Below are 19,203 nucleotides of genomic sequence, written 5' to 3'. Positions count from 1 at the left end.
GGTCGAGTACTTTTAGTATGTTGACTTACTAACTACCCCTAACAATATTCTGAAGTCAAAAATTATCGCATATTCCTTGCGTCCGCTACACCCCTGTTTTGAGCACTCATTGACTGGACTAACTCTCTAGTTAATCTTTTACTCACCCATGTGACGGGAAAAAGTCCAACAAAAAGTCGCACATCCTAAATGTACCAAAATATGAGGCCGGTGAATGATAAACTTACACTACAATCAATAAACATAGCTAAAGAAACAAGTTTCATATGCTGGAAAGAGTTGTTGTTGCTGTTGTTGTCGTGTCCAAAGAAGTGCAGAGTGCGAAAGGTTTAAATGGCTTCAAAAGTCTTAAAAACAAGATCCGCTAATTCTGGAGCCCGATGACTGTAAGGGATTTCATGTGGTGGTGCTCCAAGTTGGAGGAGGGAGCGAATAATGGCCTGGCAATTAAAGACATGGTCCGGGATTAGTTGTGAATAGGGACAGTGCTTGCAGATGGGATAGGATTTAATATTATTTGGTAGAATCTTCATGTCCTTGAAATGTCCAGTACGTAGCCTAGCTGCTGGAAAGAGTTAAGAACGTTGAATGTAAAAAATTTAAAATAAGGACAGACGATAAAATAAAGGCTATGTCCGAATAGGGCAACCAATTTTAAACTAATTTAAAATGAAATTCTAGATGGAAACGTTGTTTTAAGATTTGGACAGCAGCCAAAAAAAATCTCTTTTAAAACAATTCGCAACTCCAGTGCTCGAATACGCTACCTTGCGGTGATTTACAAAACTGCCGAAAAAGCTAAAACATTGCCACATTGCTTTCCACGTATGTCTGTTGACGTAAACATAGGTAGTTTGTTCTAAGCATTTATTAACGCAATCGATGTGTCTTAGATTGCTCTCAGCTACAGAAATTGTTTCGTCCCTTAGTAGTATTCTCGAGCTTCTCAAAATAATGTTAGTTTTCCTTATTTCCTTCTAAAACGTGAGTTGATTGAGAAATGGTGAAAGCGTTAACACTAGAAAACTCTGGATTAACAAACTTGGATAACGTTATACCAGGTAAACAATTTTAATGTTTTGTGTGAATTTGTAAGAATATAGTTTTTTTTTATCTTAAATTAATTTAACTAACCATATTTTACAGCAGCATTTAGTTGGAATAGACAGTATGCAAAATATTTTCTTGAATATATTATCGTAGAACAAAATGAAAATGTTTAACAGAGGAAGAATTTACTTTATTGCTTTTATTCTCAGCTGAAAGGTGTCACCAAATTTGTTTAGGGTTATAGCTTTAGTATTGTGCGAGCAAAGTACACTTGGCGAGATTCCGCATGTTTACCATTCCACCATTTATAATTTTTATCATGAGTAGAATAAAATGGTAGAAAGATTACAGAATTAGATAAGTAAAAAGAAATAATGGTAGATTAACTGAAAAGAAAACTACCACCATGTATCCGTGAGAATTTTGTTCAGAATTAGAACTCAGAAACTAGAAACATCGAAATTGAGAGAATTAACTCAGCTGCAAATGCAAAACAATAAGCGCTAGCCAAGCAAGGCAAAGAAGTATCATCTTCTTTTGATAATAATTCGTCATGTCATATTAAATTTTCTAGCATTAACTGTTATTCTTGTCAGGCCACAATTGTTAGTTAGTTTTATCAAGAATTGATAAATATCGAATTCAACATCGTGGAAATGGCTGCTTAGAACTACGAACTACGTAGTTTGCATTAATATTTTACGTTTAGTAATGCTTCTTGAATTCTCATTTCTTTCTACGTGGGCCAGAATATCAACAAGACTTTGAAAATTAATTTAAAAAGAATAAAGCGAAAACATCATGCATACGAACAAAATTTACTAGGCTTATTAGCATTTTCTTCGTTATCACGTGCATCTGTTCTACCTTTTTCGTCCGCCATTAGAAAGTGGCTAGAGTGCCCCTATAGTTCTTTGGAGTTGCGATTTATTAGAATTTTATTTGCTCACCCAACAGGAACAGGAAAGAAATAAAAATTCCTGAATAACATAGTAACTACATAGTTTGTACAGTGATGGCAAAAAAAAATCTTTACATTTAGTTGCAATTAAATATTTTACATATTTTTTTCTTGTCGTGATTTTACTTGGCATGTTCCCTTTGGAATTGGCCGAATGCCAAATATTCGGCCACAATCTAAACGAATATTCGATATTCGACTAAATAAATAGAGATCATGCCAAGCAATATCATAAAAAGAAATTTGCATGTAAAATTTTTAATTGCTAACCAAATGTAAAGATTTTTTTTTTGCCAGCACTGTATATAATGTCGACAGGAATGGCCAATATGGTTGCTGGCAGAATTCGCTACTCCAACGAACTATAGTGGGCACTGCAGCCATCGTCTAATGGCGGATGAAAAGGGTAAAACAAACGCACGCCGTAGCGTAAAAAATGCTTATAAGCCTAGTAAATGTTGTTCGTAAGCATGATTTTTTCGCTTTATTCTTTTCATATTAATTGTCAAAGTCTTGTGGATATTCTGGCCCACGTAGAAAGAAATGAGAATTCAAGAAGAATTACTAAACGTCAAAAATTATTGCAAACTATTTAGTTCGTAGTTCTAAGCAACCATTTCCACGATGTTGAATTCGATATTCATCAATTCTTGATAAAACTAAATAATAATTGTGGCCTGACAAGAATAACAACTAATGCTAGAAAATTTAATATGACATTACGAATTATTATCAGAAGAAGATGATACTTCTTTGCCTTGCTTGGCTAGCGCTTATTGTTTTGCATTTTTAGCTGAGTTATTTCTCTCAAACTTCCGAATCGGTTAATTTAAAATTTTTCTGTTTCGACGTCAACAGACACACGTGGAACGCAATGTGGCAATGTTTTAGTTTTTTCGACAGTTTTGTAAATCACCGCAAGGTCGTATTCGAGCGCTGGAGTTGCGAATCGCCTCTTTACAGGAGAGAGAGAAAACTTTCGCATGGTGCATACATAGGATACTACATATCATGCACTATTGAACTGAAAATCTCAACTTTTAGACATACTCTAGTCTGGCTCTCAGGCACAGATTTGTCCTTTGCTTTAAAAAAAAAAAAAAAAAATAATTTTATATCCAATAATAAATTTTCAAATAATTATACGTTAATTTTTTTTAATGCTATTGAAAAAGTATTATACTATTTTTAATTAATTTAATTCTCTTTTTAAAAGCCAGCGCAGGTACACCCTCTTACTGCCCCCTGCTAGCCCTCATTGACATAAGTGTAATATTAATATTTTTCGTGACGCAGTTTCTAAGGTTTTTTTTCTTCAAGTATGCTGTTGTTCGCCCTTGTTTAATTCTTTTTATTTATTTTCAAAAGCCAAGAGGTGTGAGAAGCACCCCCTGTCCGTGTTCCTAAACATAAACATGATATTTAAAGTTTTCGTGTTTTATTTTATCCTTTGTTAATGACTTAAATTTTATTTTTAAAACTAGGGGGTGAAAGTGCGTCTCTTACATCTCTTACAGACACTCATAGACATACAAGAAGTTCTGTCTAGAACTATACGAGCCTACTTTTCCGTATACCCATACTACATTCTAGTACCTGATCAAAATTCTCAAAAATAGCTAAAATCGCAAATTGTTTCAAACATATTTTTTAAATATTTTAAGCTCATTTCTAGGAATAAAATATTCCTCACTCATCTAAAAAAATTAGATGCGTAAAAAATAAAATAAAATAAATAAAAATAAAATAAAATAAAATAAAAAAAAAACGAACAAATAAAATAGCAGCACCTTTTAAACAAATCAGCTAATACACTTTTTTCCATTAAAAAAAATCTTCAACAGCTTTCAAAACGAAAAAATAATAATTAAAATTAATAAGCTCATTAAAATAAATACATCATATCAAAAAAAAAAATCGTTTCTTTTTCCCCTGTTGCCAAAAATAATACTTTAATGAATTAATGCACTTACCAAAATAAATAAAAACAATAAAATGTCAACTTAAAAAAATAATTTTCATTGTCAAAAAAAAAAAAAAAAAAAAATCGTCTGGCATATTTTTATGTAGAAATATTAAATTAAAAACACCTAAATTAAAACTTTAGCGTGAAAATAAAAACAAGTCGTATCAACAATAATTATTTTACTGTTAAAACCATAGCTACGGAGTCGGAGTCAGAGTCAATCTCATTTTGAGATAAAAGAGTCGGAGTCGAATATTCAAGAATCGGAGTCAGTCATTTGTCCCCCGTGTATAAATTTTTGCCAAAGCTACGAAGTCAGAGTCGAAGTCGGGGAGTCGGAGTCATGTGCCCCTAAATTCTCGGAGCCTGGAGTTTGGCGTCAAGAGCTATTTGCAACAAAATTTGTTTGAAGTAAATCCGCCTTCAAGTATGGAATCTACATTGACTTTCAGTTTCCCCGTAGGCGCTAATGTTAAGGGATTTGAACTGTTCAAAATTGAACGGAAAATTGTTCAAATCAAAAAGATATTTTATATACAAGTTTTTCATCAAAAAAGCTTTTTCCTACAAAGTTTGTTTGAAGCAAACTCGCTTCAGAGTTCGGAATTGCCTTGAATTTCCCCGTACGCGTTAGTTTTTTCGAACTGTTCAAAATTGAACAAAAAAATTTCAAATCAAAAAGTGAAATGTGGGAATGAGGTGTCCTCGCCGAGATCTTTCGAACAAAAAAAAGTTTGTTCGAATCGGACAATTCATTCAAAAGTTATTAGGGGGGGACAGACAGACCGACAGACATTTTTCCCCATCTCAATACCCTAACTTTCCAATTTTTAATTTTTCGATATTTATTTAATTATTTTATTTATTTTTGACTTTTTTTTGTTTTTCACGATATTTTTAAGATGCATTAAGCCTTCTTTCATGCTTTTTTTCTTCTTTTTCTGACTTTTACTGGGAAAGTAGGCTAAAAAATGAGACTAGTATTTTTCATGCTATACTTTATGGTTGATCCTTTGTTTAAAATAAGTTGAATTTTATTTGTTTAATGTAAATAGTTATTATTTTTTTAATTTTATAAAAGTATGAAATTTATTTAGTTTCATGAATTAACTTTTTTACTTCCTCTTACGAAGTAAAGGAAGTATTGTATTCGCGAAAAAAATTTTCACCAAAAAATCGGCCTTAATTTCCATTTTGCTCGCCTGCAAATGAATATTGAGTTTTTGTTTCAACCCAACCACACGTGGATATCTGCCTAAGAACGTATAGACACTCGAAATATCCATTTTGACGATCCCCGAATTAATTACAACCAATTTTCTCGTGACGGCTGTATGTACGTATGTATGTGCGTACAGTGGCTCCCAAAAGTGTTCGTACACCTACGATTTTCAATGAAATAGGCCATTATCCATTGGTTAGAATTAATGTTTCGGAATAGGTATTTTATTATAAGATCTATGATCTATATTTAACAAAACTACATGAAAATTTTTAATAAAACATTAAAACATAATTTAAAAAAAATCAAAAACCAAAAATTGCCGGAAATTTTATCTTACAAAAAGTCTTCGTACACTTTGAAAAAATGTCAAAAAATTAGTAAATAATCTAATTTTTTTACAGAGTTATTATTTAGGTAGAACATCATGCAGTATCAACAAGAGCTTTTAAACGTCTGGGAATAGATTTCATTGTTTTTTCTTTCTTTTTTTTTGCGTAATTTCTGAGTAAGTGTTCAACCCCAGTTTGAGTCTTACTGTTTCTAGCTCTATTTTCGTTTCAAAGCTGTATTTTCGTAATCTAGCCCCCAGATATCTCTAAATATGTTACATTAAGATCAAATCTGGAGATTGAGGGGGTATTTCTAAGCTTAAGGACAATTTTTGAGGCACCAAACGCAAACGTGTGCTTCTTATCGTTATCTCGATAAAAAACAAAGTTGTTTCCAATTTCCAAATTTTGGGCTAATAGTTTAAAATTGCTTTTTAAAATATTTAAATGAACAGCATGATTCATTATTTAATCAAAAAATTCCAAATTTCCAAGTCCTGATGCTGTAATGCACCCTCACACTAAAACACTTTCACCGTCCTGATTAACTGATCCAACTAAGTTCTTCAGATTAAATTCCTCATTTTTTCTTTTATTTACAATTATACAACAATTTAACCCCAAAATGTTAAATTTATTTTCATCTATAAGTAAGACGTTGTTCCAAAACGTTTTGAGCTTATTTATCATTGATTTTGCGACGGAAAGCGTAAGCTTACTGTTATTCGCACGAACAAGAAAATTTCTGCAGGAAGAGGTCCCATTTAATCCAGTTAATCAGAGAACTTGGCGAACAATTTTAGGTGAAAATTAAACGTAAAATGTTTCATTCAATTCTGCAGAAATTTTTTCAGCACTCAAATGTGTATTTTTCATAATTTTTTTAAATGTAAACCTCCGATCACGCATTGTTAACTTTGCCAGTTGACCTTTTCTTACCGTGTTTTCGATCCTATTCTTGTCTTTAAAGCATTTTACCAAGCACTTCACTATAGAATGGTATAAATTACCTTATTTAGAGACATTTCAAACCAATTTACTGCTACTGTGAGTAAACAATTCAAATTTCGAATGGTGTTTGTGGTGTTTTTCAAATACCAGTCATTTTAAAGTAATAAGCACAATATTAAGGAATAAATAAACACAAAATTAAAGCCAAATGACTTTTAAGGGTCAACACAATGCAAAAATAATAAAAAAAAATGACATATGATAGTTTTAATCATGAATTTATTCGAAAAAATTTGAGTGTACGACGACTTTTGTGGCGCATTATTTCTCCGTCTCTTCATTTTTTGACAAAAATAAAAATCTGGCAATATTTTGAAAAAACTACTGAGTTTTATTCAGAATGGCATAAGAATGGTGTGAAAAAAAATTGGACTTCGTATTCAAATTCAGTTTTGCGTTATTTTGGTTTTACTACAAAATTTCAAGGTGTACGAACACTTTTGGGAGCCACTGTATGTGTGTATGTGCGTTAGGGTGGACTGAAAAAAACAAAGTTTTTATTTTCGAATTGTAATAGTGCAGAAAAGTTGCGATTGGTGAAGACTTACAAAACAAAACAAAAATTTTTTAAAATCGGTTAAAATCTTCCGATCCCGCAATAAGCCTAAAAATTTGAAAAAAAATGGAAAATTTCATGTTTTTAGCGATTTTTTAAAAATTTTGCTCCAATGTTTCTTTTTAATACTCTAAGACAGAAAAGTTACGATTGGTGAAGCCTTCAGAATTTAAAAAAAAAAAACATATTGAAATCGAATACTACCTTCTGATCCAGGAACAAGAATGAAAAGTAAAAAAAGGGAGAATTTCATCTTTTCTTAGTGATTAAAAGTAAAACTGTTCTTGCTGTTTTTTCCCCCGGTGTTACAGGGAAAAGCCTTTTAAAAAACCCTACATTACACATAAACATTAATTTATTACTTGACTTTTAAGGTATCTTCTAAACATGCAAAACTACCATTCTTTACAATAATGAAATATTTTCAAATAATAAAAAGTTATAAAATATTTACCAAATTTACAATCCAGTATACAAGTCTTATTGTTTTAAGTGTTTCTTGTTGAAGCTATTTTTTAATCAGATTTTTTTGGAAAATTCGGGCATAGTTGATCTGGATTTCAATGTGGCTTTTATGTAGCCATCTCTTGATTTAAATCCACACACTTTGAGTGAAGCCTCCGTCACTAACTTCACACATCTTTTGACAGCTTGCGTATGGCAGGGGAATAGTTTTATATCCCAGTCGGGTATAGTGCCTGTTACAATAAAATTTTCAATGTCTTTGTTATGACCGTTTCGAAGAAAAGGTGGAGAAGATAGCTTTGTCGTGTTCCAATTAATAATCTCTGTGTAATCTTCTGCTTCGAAATTTAGAGATGGAATGAGAAAGTTTCTAATGTTTTTGCCTTTAGAAAGAAACTCTCTGGCTTTTAACACACTTTTAAACGCTGGTTCTCTTATGTGACTCCTTTCATCAAACACCACTGCCATTAATAAGTTTTCAAGATGCGCAAATAAAGAATTTCTTTCAATGACAGGGTAAACAACTTGTTTTAGATTGTCAGGTAAGTATCGACAGGTTTGAATTGTTCTGTAAACATGAATGGCACCGTCTGTGAAATTTTTGCGGTTCTTTATTTCAAACCAGACCGGCATGTAACATCGCAAAATAAAAGTTACTATGTATTTTAACTCACCTGATGGGATCGATACACTTACGTACAGTCTAAGAACTCGATTTGCAGAAGTGAGCCATCTGGAATGTGAGAGTGGGCCGGGGTCACGATTTGACAAATCATTTGGACAATTGCCACCCTTTATCGCTTGAGATATATCTAAAAGATATCTTTGATCCTTGCACAAATGCCGAAAAAGATGGCGAAAAGGAAACTCAATGAAATGTAATAAACAAATAGCCCATTGCAATGGTCGTCCAATACAAATTTCAAATTGACGAATCGCGCCACTTTTCCACCCAGCATTGATTTTAGTACCATCGCAACCTACGATGGCTAAACTATCCAGTGAAATTCTTTGTTCATTTAGATATAATACAATGCTTTTCACTATGTCTTTGGCTGATCCAGAGTTTGGAGACACTATAAACGGAATCAGGTTCTTTGATAATAGAATAATGCTCTTAAGGACTTTCTCGTAATTCTTTTCTGCAAAGATGGATTCATGTTAGAAACACGTTAAAAAGAGCAAATAGACATCACACGCACATTAGAAACATTGAGAAATACCGATGCCAGCACGACTGCTTTATTCATTTAAGTAAGATACCTATAGACACAAACCAACTAAAAAGCTCATAAATTCAAGATCGTGAGGCGCTAATGGGCCGTAATAGATGCATACACTGTACTGAGCGGCATAAACAATTATGCGTCTCGCGGGATTAAAGGGCCATGTGGACAATTTCACAGGCAGGCTAGTACTAAAATATCATTTATTTTATAAACAAACGTTCTTTCATTAGTATTTCATACCGAACTTATGAGGATCGTTAAACTAAAAGAAAAAAAAAAAGCTGAAAAAGGGCTTCAAGTTTACATTTTTTTAAATATGTAGGTTCGTTGCGCGATCGGAAGATATTGTTTTATTTCAAAAAAAAATTTTTTTTTTGCTTTGAAGTCTTCACTAAACGTAACTTCTCCGCTCTGTAGCCTGAAAAAGCACATTGAACCAAAAATGTTAAAAATTCGGAAAAAACCCTGGAATTCTCAACTTCTTCGATTTTTTAGGCTTGTTTCTGTATCAGAAGGTATTATTCGATTTCAATTTGTTTTTTTATTTCTGAAGGCTTTACCAATCGTAACTTTTCCGTGTTAGAGCCTTAAAAAGAAACATTAAAACAAAATTTTTGAAAAATCACTAAGAAAACACGAAATTTTCCATTTTTTCAAATATTGAGGCTCGTTGCAGGATCGGAAGATATTATCCGATTTTAAAAATTTTTGTTTTGTTTTGTAAGTCTTCACCAATCGCAACTTTTCCGCACTATTACGATTCGAAAGTAAAAACTTTGTTTTTTTCGTTCCACCCTAATGTGCGTATGTGTGTATGTGCGTATGTGTGTATGTGCGTATGTGTATATGTGCGTATGTATCTCGCATAACTCAAGAACGGTATGTCCTAGAGAGTTGAAATTTGGTACGTAGACACATAGTGGGGTCTAGTTGTGCACCTTCCTTTTTGGTTGCATTCGAATGTTCCAAAGGGGGTCTTTTACACCTTTTCTTTGGGGGGGCGGGAATCATTGTTAATTTCAATACAAACTCAAGTGGTGTTATAATTTGGCGGACACTTTCCGATAGATCACCAATCTTTTGAACATCAAGTTTTTTCGACAACTTGGCGAAAAAATTAGCGGTTTTTTTTTTTGTTTTTGTTGTTGTTGTTGTTTGATTTGGTTTTAGTTTGACCCCAATTGGCGCTATTTAGAGATTTTAATCATTGAATCACATTGGAAAATTAATCTGTATAAAACGGTTTTTTTTTTTTTTTGCTTCAGTTCGCAGCAAACTCGGGGTAAAAATATTTAAAGTGCTTTTTTTTCTTATTCCAAGGCACTATTATCATTAAATTGGAGTAAAAGAAAGTCATCAGCTCGTTTAATAAAGGGTGTGCAAGGGCATCATCTTGCACCCCCTGCCAGCTCCCAAGTTGGCCAACCATTTTGGGAAGCGCGTTAGTACCTGAAGAAAAAAAGGCTATGCGTACCACTTCCAATTTCTTTAAGAGTGAAAAAATGCCACTTATGCATGCTTTTCCTTTGCAAGTCTGAGTATTGGAGATTAAAACTATATGACGAGAAAAAAGAAAATAGAAATGAAGGTTTTACTGTAAATAAATAATTTCAAAGAGTCCGTTAATTTACGTATAAAATACAATCGAAAAACTTGAAATTTTTAATAATAATTACTTATTAAACAGTCAATACTTTATATGGCTTATGTATTTGTAATTTTTTCCACGTCATCAATTTATATTAGAATTAGTTCTTGAAAATTTAAACAAAATTGGACTCTTCAGGTGTATTTAAATTAATGTTTATAATAGAAGGCATTTGTTCTCAAGCACCTTCACACCACAGTAAACCAAACTTAAGACGATATCCGACAGTCAAATCGTGTAAATTTTTAAAATTATTGTTGGTACAAATTTCGAAATTCAATGTATTTGGCTAACGGCAGGTGATAAGTTCCTTATGTTTTCTTTTCCACATTGCACGGTTCTAATTTCTATTTCAGGTTTGTAACAACTAACAGCTGGCAGGGAAATTGAAAAAGGAGTTGTGAAAAGTTTTTTTTCATTTTCCAGTTTAAGTAGATTAGCATTTTTTATATCCTCTTAAAAACCAATATATATATATATATATATATATATATATATATATATATATATATATATATATATATATATATATATATATATATATATATATATATATATATATATATATATATATATATATATATATATATATTAGGGTGGTCCTTATTTTTGAAGTTGTAGATATTTTACACGACGCCCCCTCAATTTGTTCCATCATACAAATAAATGATCCACGCAAAATTTTAAGTCAATCCATAAATATTAACACGTGCCCCTAGTGCCCCCTTTTTTGAGTTTCAAAGAAAAAAATGCGAATTTTCTCATTTTTATGTAAAAATATTCCTAGATTTCATATTTAAAGTAATTTTGAGCCTCAACAGATGTTGCTACTTCCAGACCAACCATTCCCTCACTTTTATTGTGTAAAATTTTACATATTACATAGGGAACATGTACACCAATGGCATTGGGACAGGCATACCGCTATTCGCGCTCGTTTCAAACCGAGCGGCAGAGGAACATTTCTTTCCACCAAGATGGACACAAGGGATTCTAAAGGCCATTAATGAATGGCCTAGGCCATTAATGAATGATTTTTGACAATAACAAATTGCCTCCTGCAGGCTTTGGGGGTGTTGATTTAGAAAATTGTCTGTGTATGTAATAGGTGTAGCAAATAGGGTCACTAGGTTTCCATGCTATAAATATAATTAATGACAATTATATTTTAATTCGCTGTTCTTTAGTTATATACTTAAATGTTTATGCATTCTTATAATTTAAATTTTGAAAAATCCTCGATTACATTACCATAAAAATCAACTCTATTTTCCATATCCAAAATATAAATTAAAAAAAAAATTCCAGATCGGAATAATGTAAAAATCTATACTTTAAACTGTCTTCTATTTCAGTACATAATCCTTTATTATCATCAAATTCCTCTTGCAATTCACAAGATTTAGAAACCGAAATGGGTATCTATCCTAACCTGTTGAACCTTTTTTTCTTTTTCTGGTCTACCACAATGCAAAAAAGCTTGACAACTATTGATATCTGCTCGCATTTCATCAGTGTTAGACAAATGCCATATTAGGGACAAAGATGCTGTAAATTTAAATTAGTTAATTAATTAATGTAGATGCAGTAAATTTAAATCCAAATAAACTTATGATCAATCGTACATCCCTTACGAGAGTAAGAGAAAATCTTCGAGAGGTAAAATCAGATTTCATGAATTTAAATTTAGATTTTTTTAGTTATTCCCTGGGATACAAAGCTACATCCAGATGTAACTGAAAAAAAAAAAAAAAAAAAAACGCCGATAGGCTTACCATGATAGCTTCAGGTCCCAGTGTTGAACAGCTACTCAGAATTTCTGAGATATTTCTTCGGTTGTATATGATATCTTAGATGATTGTTCATTATTGCTAACTGTTTAAGCTGTAGTGTTTTATACAGCGGCTTACAATACCGGCCGTATAAATTGTGCATGTAATTTTTTAGAGTAAAAGCTGAACGGTGATATATTGCATTTGTATTGCTATCATCACGCACTTGAAATCGTACTGCAGAGTGTCTTTGAAGAAGTTCTTGCCTTTCTTAGTTCTAGACTCGATATTCCATTATTTAAGCGCTTCAAAATTCAAAAAGTACACATACCACTTAAATTCTAAAAGAAGAATTTGATGACATATTATTGTTCGTAGAAAGTGGAATTAAGAAATATTACAGAGAATTCTCATAACGTGTAATAATATTTCTTGGTGAAGTCCTCCCTCCTACAGGGATATGTTTTCGGCAACCTGGAGCTTATCCGTGAGCCAGATGGGTGGCAAAAGGAATTTATTGTTTGAATATTTATATATTTAGGAAACAATTTAAATTGACTTTACATGAAGAGAATGCCCGTAAATGCTGTTTTACAGTTGAATGTTGTATGAAGATATAGTTTTTCGCAGCAACCCATTCTAGGGCTTTTAAATTAATATAAAGTCTAGTGTCTAAAAAACCTGAAGCGTACAAAATGATGACAAACATGCAGTAGAAGCAGTGATTGAAAAATTCATAAATCACTTATGGTACTTAGGGGATGAACTAGTAGCTTTGTCCGTATTGGATGAAAGAATTAACTTTGAAGATAGGAAAAGTCTACTCCAAAAAAATGCTTGCTGAATAGGAAGACGTGTCTGATGACTGTATGAAAAATTTCAGATAACAGTAGCTGATTTGGAATACTTTCTTAGTAAAGATCTTCCTCTTTATAGAATCAATTACAAGTTAATAAAATTGTTTGATAAGTTACAAACACCAAAAGATGTTTTCCTATTTGATCCTGATTCATGGCAAAATGAAGGAAGCTATTTAAAGGGAAGAGATATCGTTAAAATGCTGAAAGTTGTGAATGATACAGCTGAAAGAGGAGCACAATTAATCGAAGAATTTCACAATCAATTTACCAAATATGAGTCACAAAAGTAATTTAGTATTTTACAGACAGTACAAGACTATCGGGGGAAAAAATGAACACGATTGAGATACATTGAGAAAAGCGTACGATTAAGGTAAATTTTCTAAATCACTATTTCATTCTTATTCAATGTAAAATCTTTAGACGATATGAAGTAATTAAAAAGATTAATTTTAGTGCTGCCTCGCTATAAAAATATTTTTCAAACTTAGGAGAAACGATGTAAGGGGCCTGAAGTAAAAACTTGAAGATTTGTGAGAAAATTATCAAAAGTGTTAAAGTTCAACGTCCTAGGGGCACGTGTTATTATTGACCGATCGAGTTCAAATTTTGCACCGATTACTTTTTGTTATAGTGTCACAAAACTAGGGGGCGTCACTTGTTGAATTCCGAAAAAAAATTTTTCCCATATAAATAAGGACCACACATATATATATATATATATATATAGAGAGAGAGAGAGAGAGAGAGAGCATACAATGGGAAAAAGCAAAAGTTTCCTCATAAATGAAGATATATGACCAACTAGGGAGGGAAACATGCATTCTTTTTCCTGTAATCGTAAATTTAAACTATTCGAATGTCTTTTACTGCTGTGTAAACGGCAGTATCTACAAAAATGAGTTTTCGAGACATTCGAAGAAATGTGTTTGGATTTAATACTAAGTAACAATAGGAAAATGTTGTAATTAGACGTTTCATTCGCGCTTTTTTCCAGAGGAAAGCAAAAAGCAAGCTTGTACAATTAAGCTAAAGTACAATAGATGACAAAAATACAGAAAAATAACGAAAAATTGGGAGTTACTGCCCTTTACCTGCCCACGGCAGTATAGAACATTTACGTATCGGAGAGAGCTGGTTACATCCCATAGCCAATCTTCATTCTTGAGCAGCAAGTACTTTCAGAAGAACCATTGATACAAGCCTGTTGTAGTGACAACTCTAATCCAGAAAAATCCAGTAAAAATATATAATACTCAACTCATGAAACATCGGTTTAGTATGATATCGAATCCGGAACAATATCCATTCATGTATCATAAGGGAACCGTTGTGTATAACATACCAAAACCGAAATTGTACCAAATCCATCAGCATACCGGGACTGGTGTTTTATAAACTGTTATAATTCTGGATTTAATATCATGTCGATACCGGTATTTCATTATTCGTTATGATGTAGGTTTCACAAAATGAAGCTCGAAGCAGTATTAAGCCAGTGTCATATCCAAACCCACACAATACTAGGTTTTGAATTTTTGTGAGAGTGCCAAATAATGCACTTGTTTTGATTCCGGTTAAGAAAATAGAGAAAGAACAGCATTTTATTGCATTTTTAGATGTAAATGTGTACACTTCAGCGGAATGTGTCTCTTTTTACATCCTGCAGTTCCCTCCCAGTAGCTACTAAAGTTGAACTCCATTAAGTCAAATCTGCTACGAAGAAATTCTGCTTTAAGCTTTGGTTTCCTAGAAACGAAATCACCGAGCTTTGGCGTCGCTACTCGGCGTGACGCTGAAATCAAAGTCAAGTGATTCCGACGTGGCCACTCACGACGTCGATTTAGCTCGGGCGTGCATGCGCAGAAGAATCAAGTTTTCCTCTCGGCGATAAGCGACGATGAGGGTCGGCTTCTAGGAAACCAATGCTGTAGAGCGAACACGCCGATCGTCTGCGTCGCTCCTCGCCGAGGCAAAACCTTGATTTTTCTGCGCATGCGTGCCCGAGCTAAAGCGACGTCTTGAATTGCCACGCCGGAATCCACTTGACTTTGATTTCAGCGACACGGCGAGGAGCGACGTCGAAGATCGGCGATTCGCTCCTAGGAAACCAGTGCTTTTCTCCCAACAAACGCTATCGAAATGAAAACGAATTTTCTGTGAAGTCTCGTTTCTGCTTAAAAATAAAGAATAATGATTTTCTTTCAAAACAAGAACGTTATTATTGAAAAAAGTCGAAATCGGTATATATCATAATCTACTTCAAATTTTCGACCTGTTTGCATTTCTATAGCGCCTTAGTATTTATTCTTGAGCCCAAAGCTTCAAGTGAATAGTTATTTTCATGTGGTGAACCTGCTGTTCAAATCACTTTTACTTTTTTGCAGGAAGAGACTCGTTTGCTGCCATCTCCATACGAGTCGAACTGCACAGACTATTTACAGACTTGGAGAGAACGCGGTGGTAAAGCTCCTGTAAATCAACTGGTATGAAATTAAATATTGCTACGACTTGCTTGCTTTGCTACACCCAATAAAGTGTATCTAGATCGGATACATGTCTTTCGACCTTATAACCTAGCCGATTCAAAACTTCTTAAGGCCATATTGACCGACCCAGTTAAACGCCAGTAAGATATCCGGACAGCACATTGTAGCCTTTTCATTGGTCAAGGAAATTATTGCTTTGAACGGGATTGTGTCAGGGGTACAAGGGAGGGGATCACCCCCCTCCCCCGGAGTCGATCTTAGTACTTTCCAAACTTGAATCAATTTTTTCAGAAAGGGCATAAGTCCAACTAATGTAACTTTTCAGGAATAAAAAAAAGTGATTATTTCATTCAGAAATGAACTAAAGTCTATGAAAATTTTTATGACTAATCCAGTCAAAAGTAGGATCACCTACTTGTGGTAAACCTCACCTTAAATTAAGTTTCATTTTGTCACTGAAGTTAATTAAAAAACTGTTTTTTTTAATTTGGACGTATGCCCTTTCTGCAATAAATATCCTGAAAGACAAGTTTAGAGTGATAAAAATGTAAATCAAGTGAATCGGATTTGATTCAAACTGATTTATGATAATGAAAAATAATATGACAAAGTGACAAAAATAATTAGTGAAGTCCGTATTCATAAATTCATTATCTTAAGAAAATACATCTTGTTTTTCCTTTTTCTCTAGTCTTGTTTTAATGAAATAATAAAATGTGGTTTAAAATTTAAAAAAAAATACAAAAACTAACAAACTGAGAGAAAAAGCAAAAGTTTTACTTGCGTATAAAACTACATTCATATTCATCAAATACATCCTCCATGCAAATCTTTCTTTTTTTTTTCTTCTATCCTTCTCTTGTCTAGTTTAGTGTACCAAGTTTGATTTACATATTAGTATGACTGTGTTCAAAATTGCACTGAATAATCATCTTGCTATTTGTTATTTCTTCCAACAATATGAAAATTTTCCCTTTATACTCAATATTGGCAAAGGTAGTTCAATCGACAAGCGTTACTTTGCAATATTCTCTAGAAAACCGTCTATAAAATAGCTAGTCTGAAACCGTTCCTTTGATGTTCTATCGAATATTTAAACATCATGAATATTGATAATTGAAAACATTTGTCGCCCGGTAGAATATTTTTCCAAAATCTCAATTAAAGAGATAAGTCCACTTAAAAAATGAAGGGCACCTGTTTTAGCAGTTACAGATTTTATTGTTTTCAACAGATTTTGACGGGGGATGAATCTTGATATAATATCAGGATTTCACTTATAAGAGATTTGATTTCCCATGATTATAATCTGTCATATCTGTTTAACATTTGCTTTACTATCCCAAAATCCCGGTTGCAATGGACAAACGAATGTCCTCCCAGAGTAAAATCATCAGCAGCTTGTTAAATTTTTTCAGTGTTATTTCTAGAAAGTCTCCTGCAGTGTTGTTTTTTACTTTGGCCAGTGTATATCTCACTGAAAGTATACAGTTTTTTCGCAGTTCCTAGAGTAATGTTTATAAACTCCTAAGAAATTAGCGAATTTCATTCTGGTTCGGTGATTTTTAATCCCCCCCCCCCCGCCTTAACCCCCCGAACTGACGAACCTACCATTACCGAAATTAAGCTACCTTAAAGGAGTTATTTGTGTTTACTTCATTTCGCCAAAAAATCTAGTTCCAGGAACTTGCCATTGCGTCCTACTATTTCTTCCTTCGAGTTTAGCGCAGAAAGGGCATAAATCGGGACTTACGCCCTTTCTGCACTAAACGAAAAATGTAACCCCTAAATAAAGTGCTTTGTTGCACAAGAATTGACTTCCCTGCTACACTAGTCGATGTCGCTACATACAAATATGGAAAAACCACAGCTAACTCAATTTTGAAAAAAAATGTGACTTATGCCTTTTATGCAATAATCGATTCACTTGGAAGGTAGATCGGCAGTAAGTTTAGATTCGAAGTTTAGGCTAGATGAATTCTGCGTAGCTCATCTGCCTGCGAGAACAAGATGCAAAAGCGAAATATTGAATTTCAATTGCCTCTACCTTACAAATTATTAGGCTGGTTTGTACTGAATGAAAATAGCATTCCCTTGTAGAAGTCCGTCTTCAAAGGAACAAAAAAAAAAAAAATCCTAATCTCGTGGTTTGAGAGAGTTTGGCTTGCATAGATTGGTAGAGATGACTGGGTTGTTTCACTGACATTGCATGTTAGTATTCGGAAGTTTTCACGGAAATTTCTCTGGAGTTATTGTCCAGATCAATAATATAGGACTTGCTGGGCTTTTTTTTTTTGCTTATATACCATTCAAAACGCAAACCTGATCTAACCATCCAATCTAGGAACAGATCTAAATTGTTCTAAAATTGGAAGGTGAAGACATTGCCTAGGGCAGCAATTCATGACTTTGGCAATATATAATTTTTATCATCGTTTCATCCTTTGCACTTTGTCAAGTACGACAACAACAAATCATATCGTTTGTCCCTGAACCAAAACACTCCGCTACAGATTCTTGCCCATCTCTACATAGGTACTTCTCTACAAACGACCTATAATCATTTAGTGTGAAGTCTTATGATTGCCATGTAGCACGAGAGAAGTGGCAGATCTTTACCATGCCGGTTGCCGGAAATCAAGCCCGACTGGTCCAGATGAAAATCAACGGCTCTAAAAACTTGACAGGGGTTAACGCCATTATAAATATCCGACGCAATTTTCAGCTTTTGCAACTATTTGCGCTCCAACCAGTCAAAATAGATGAGGCCATGGCTCTCTCTTTAGTTCCCATGTAGTACTAAAAAAGGAAATAATCGATATATACCTCATTTCCCCCATATTTTATTTTATTTTTTTTCATTTAATTTCGGAGCTACATTATTATAACAAATTGTACTGCCCTTTCGTGTTTTTTTTTTCTGCTATACTGCGTTCACTGAAAAGATATCCCAGGAGTAAACAAGCAGTTTGCCACTAAACTATGTTACTTTTGTGGATTTTTTTCCTGACACGTATTTGACGATGCCAAACCGCGCATTTTTTGTTTACAAATAGTCTATCTTTCTCGTGAAAGCAATATAGTTCGTTAACATGCTGGAAATCTTGTCGCGATCGGTGTGAAGAGAGTGTTATTTAACTTTTAGTGAAAGTTTATTAAAACTAAATATTTTTCATAGCAAAACTTTTTTCCCCTTCCAGGGTGTTTTTCAGGAATGCCGTGTGAATAAGACCCTTGAATCTGTCAATTGTATTCCCTTGGATATAGACTATCCTCATACGTATAACGTTTGCCGAGCGTGTACTGAAGAATGTCCACGTAAGTACAGTTCCTTACACATACAGCAATCTTTTAAAATAAGCATTTACGAGGGTTATTCAGAAAGTAAGGAACTTTTCCATCTGACGCCGCTAGTTGAGTGCCAATCACGTATAGTTTGGTATCTACGTCTTCAGCATCCCAGTCGGCATCCAGTCATTCCAACGGGAACATCTCTGCTTTTTTTTTTTTTTTTTTAAAGTCAAATTTAAAATGTGCGCTGCAGATGAAATTCCCATCAGTTGTGAGATGCGGTCTGTAATACGGTTTTTGTTGGCAAAAAACTTAAAACCTATAAAAATTATCAGCAAGTGGGTGAAGTGT

At 33.5% G+C, this 19,203-nt stretch overlaps 1 protein-coding gene across 1 annotated transcript in view; it reads left to right on the top strand.

The window, feature by feature from the left end:
* Positions 1 to 18,879, top strand: part of LOC129233661 (uncharacterized) — a gene marked incomplete at its 3' end in the record, with an annotated part of 40,193 nt that extends 21,314 nt beyond the window's left edge. The window contains exons 4-5 of the mRNA XM_054867636.1: positions 15,460 to 15,558; positions 18,774 to 18,879. Of these exons, the coding sequence (XP_054723611.1) occupies positions 15,460 to 15,558; positions 18,774 to 18,879 (205 nt within the window). The remainder of the gene's footprint in view (positions 1 to 15,459; positions 15,559 to 18,773) is intronic.
* Positions 18,880 to 19,203: the final 324 nt, after the last annotated feature.

Source organism: Uloborus diversus, unplaced genomic scaffold (genome assembly GCF_026930045.1).
Source record: "Uloborus diversus isolate 005 unplaced genomic scaffold, Udiv.v.3.1 scaffold_594, whole genome shotgun sequence".
NCBI classification, from domain to species: domain Eukaryota; kingdom Metazoa; phylum Arthropoda; class Arachnida; order Araneae; family Uloboridae; genus Uloborus; species Uloborus diversus.
Note: the sequence above shows the minus strand (reverse complement) of the source record. Positions and strands in the feature narration are given on the sequence as shown.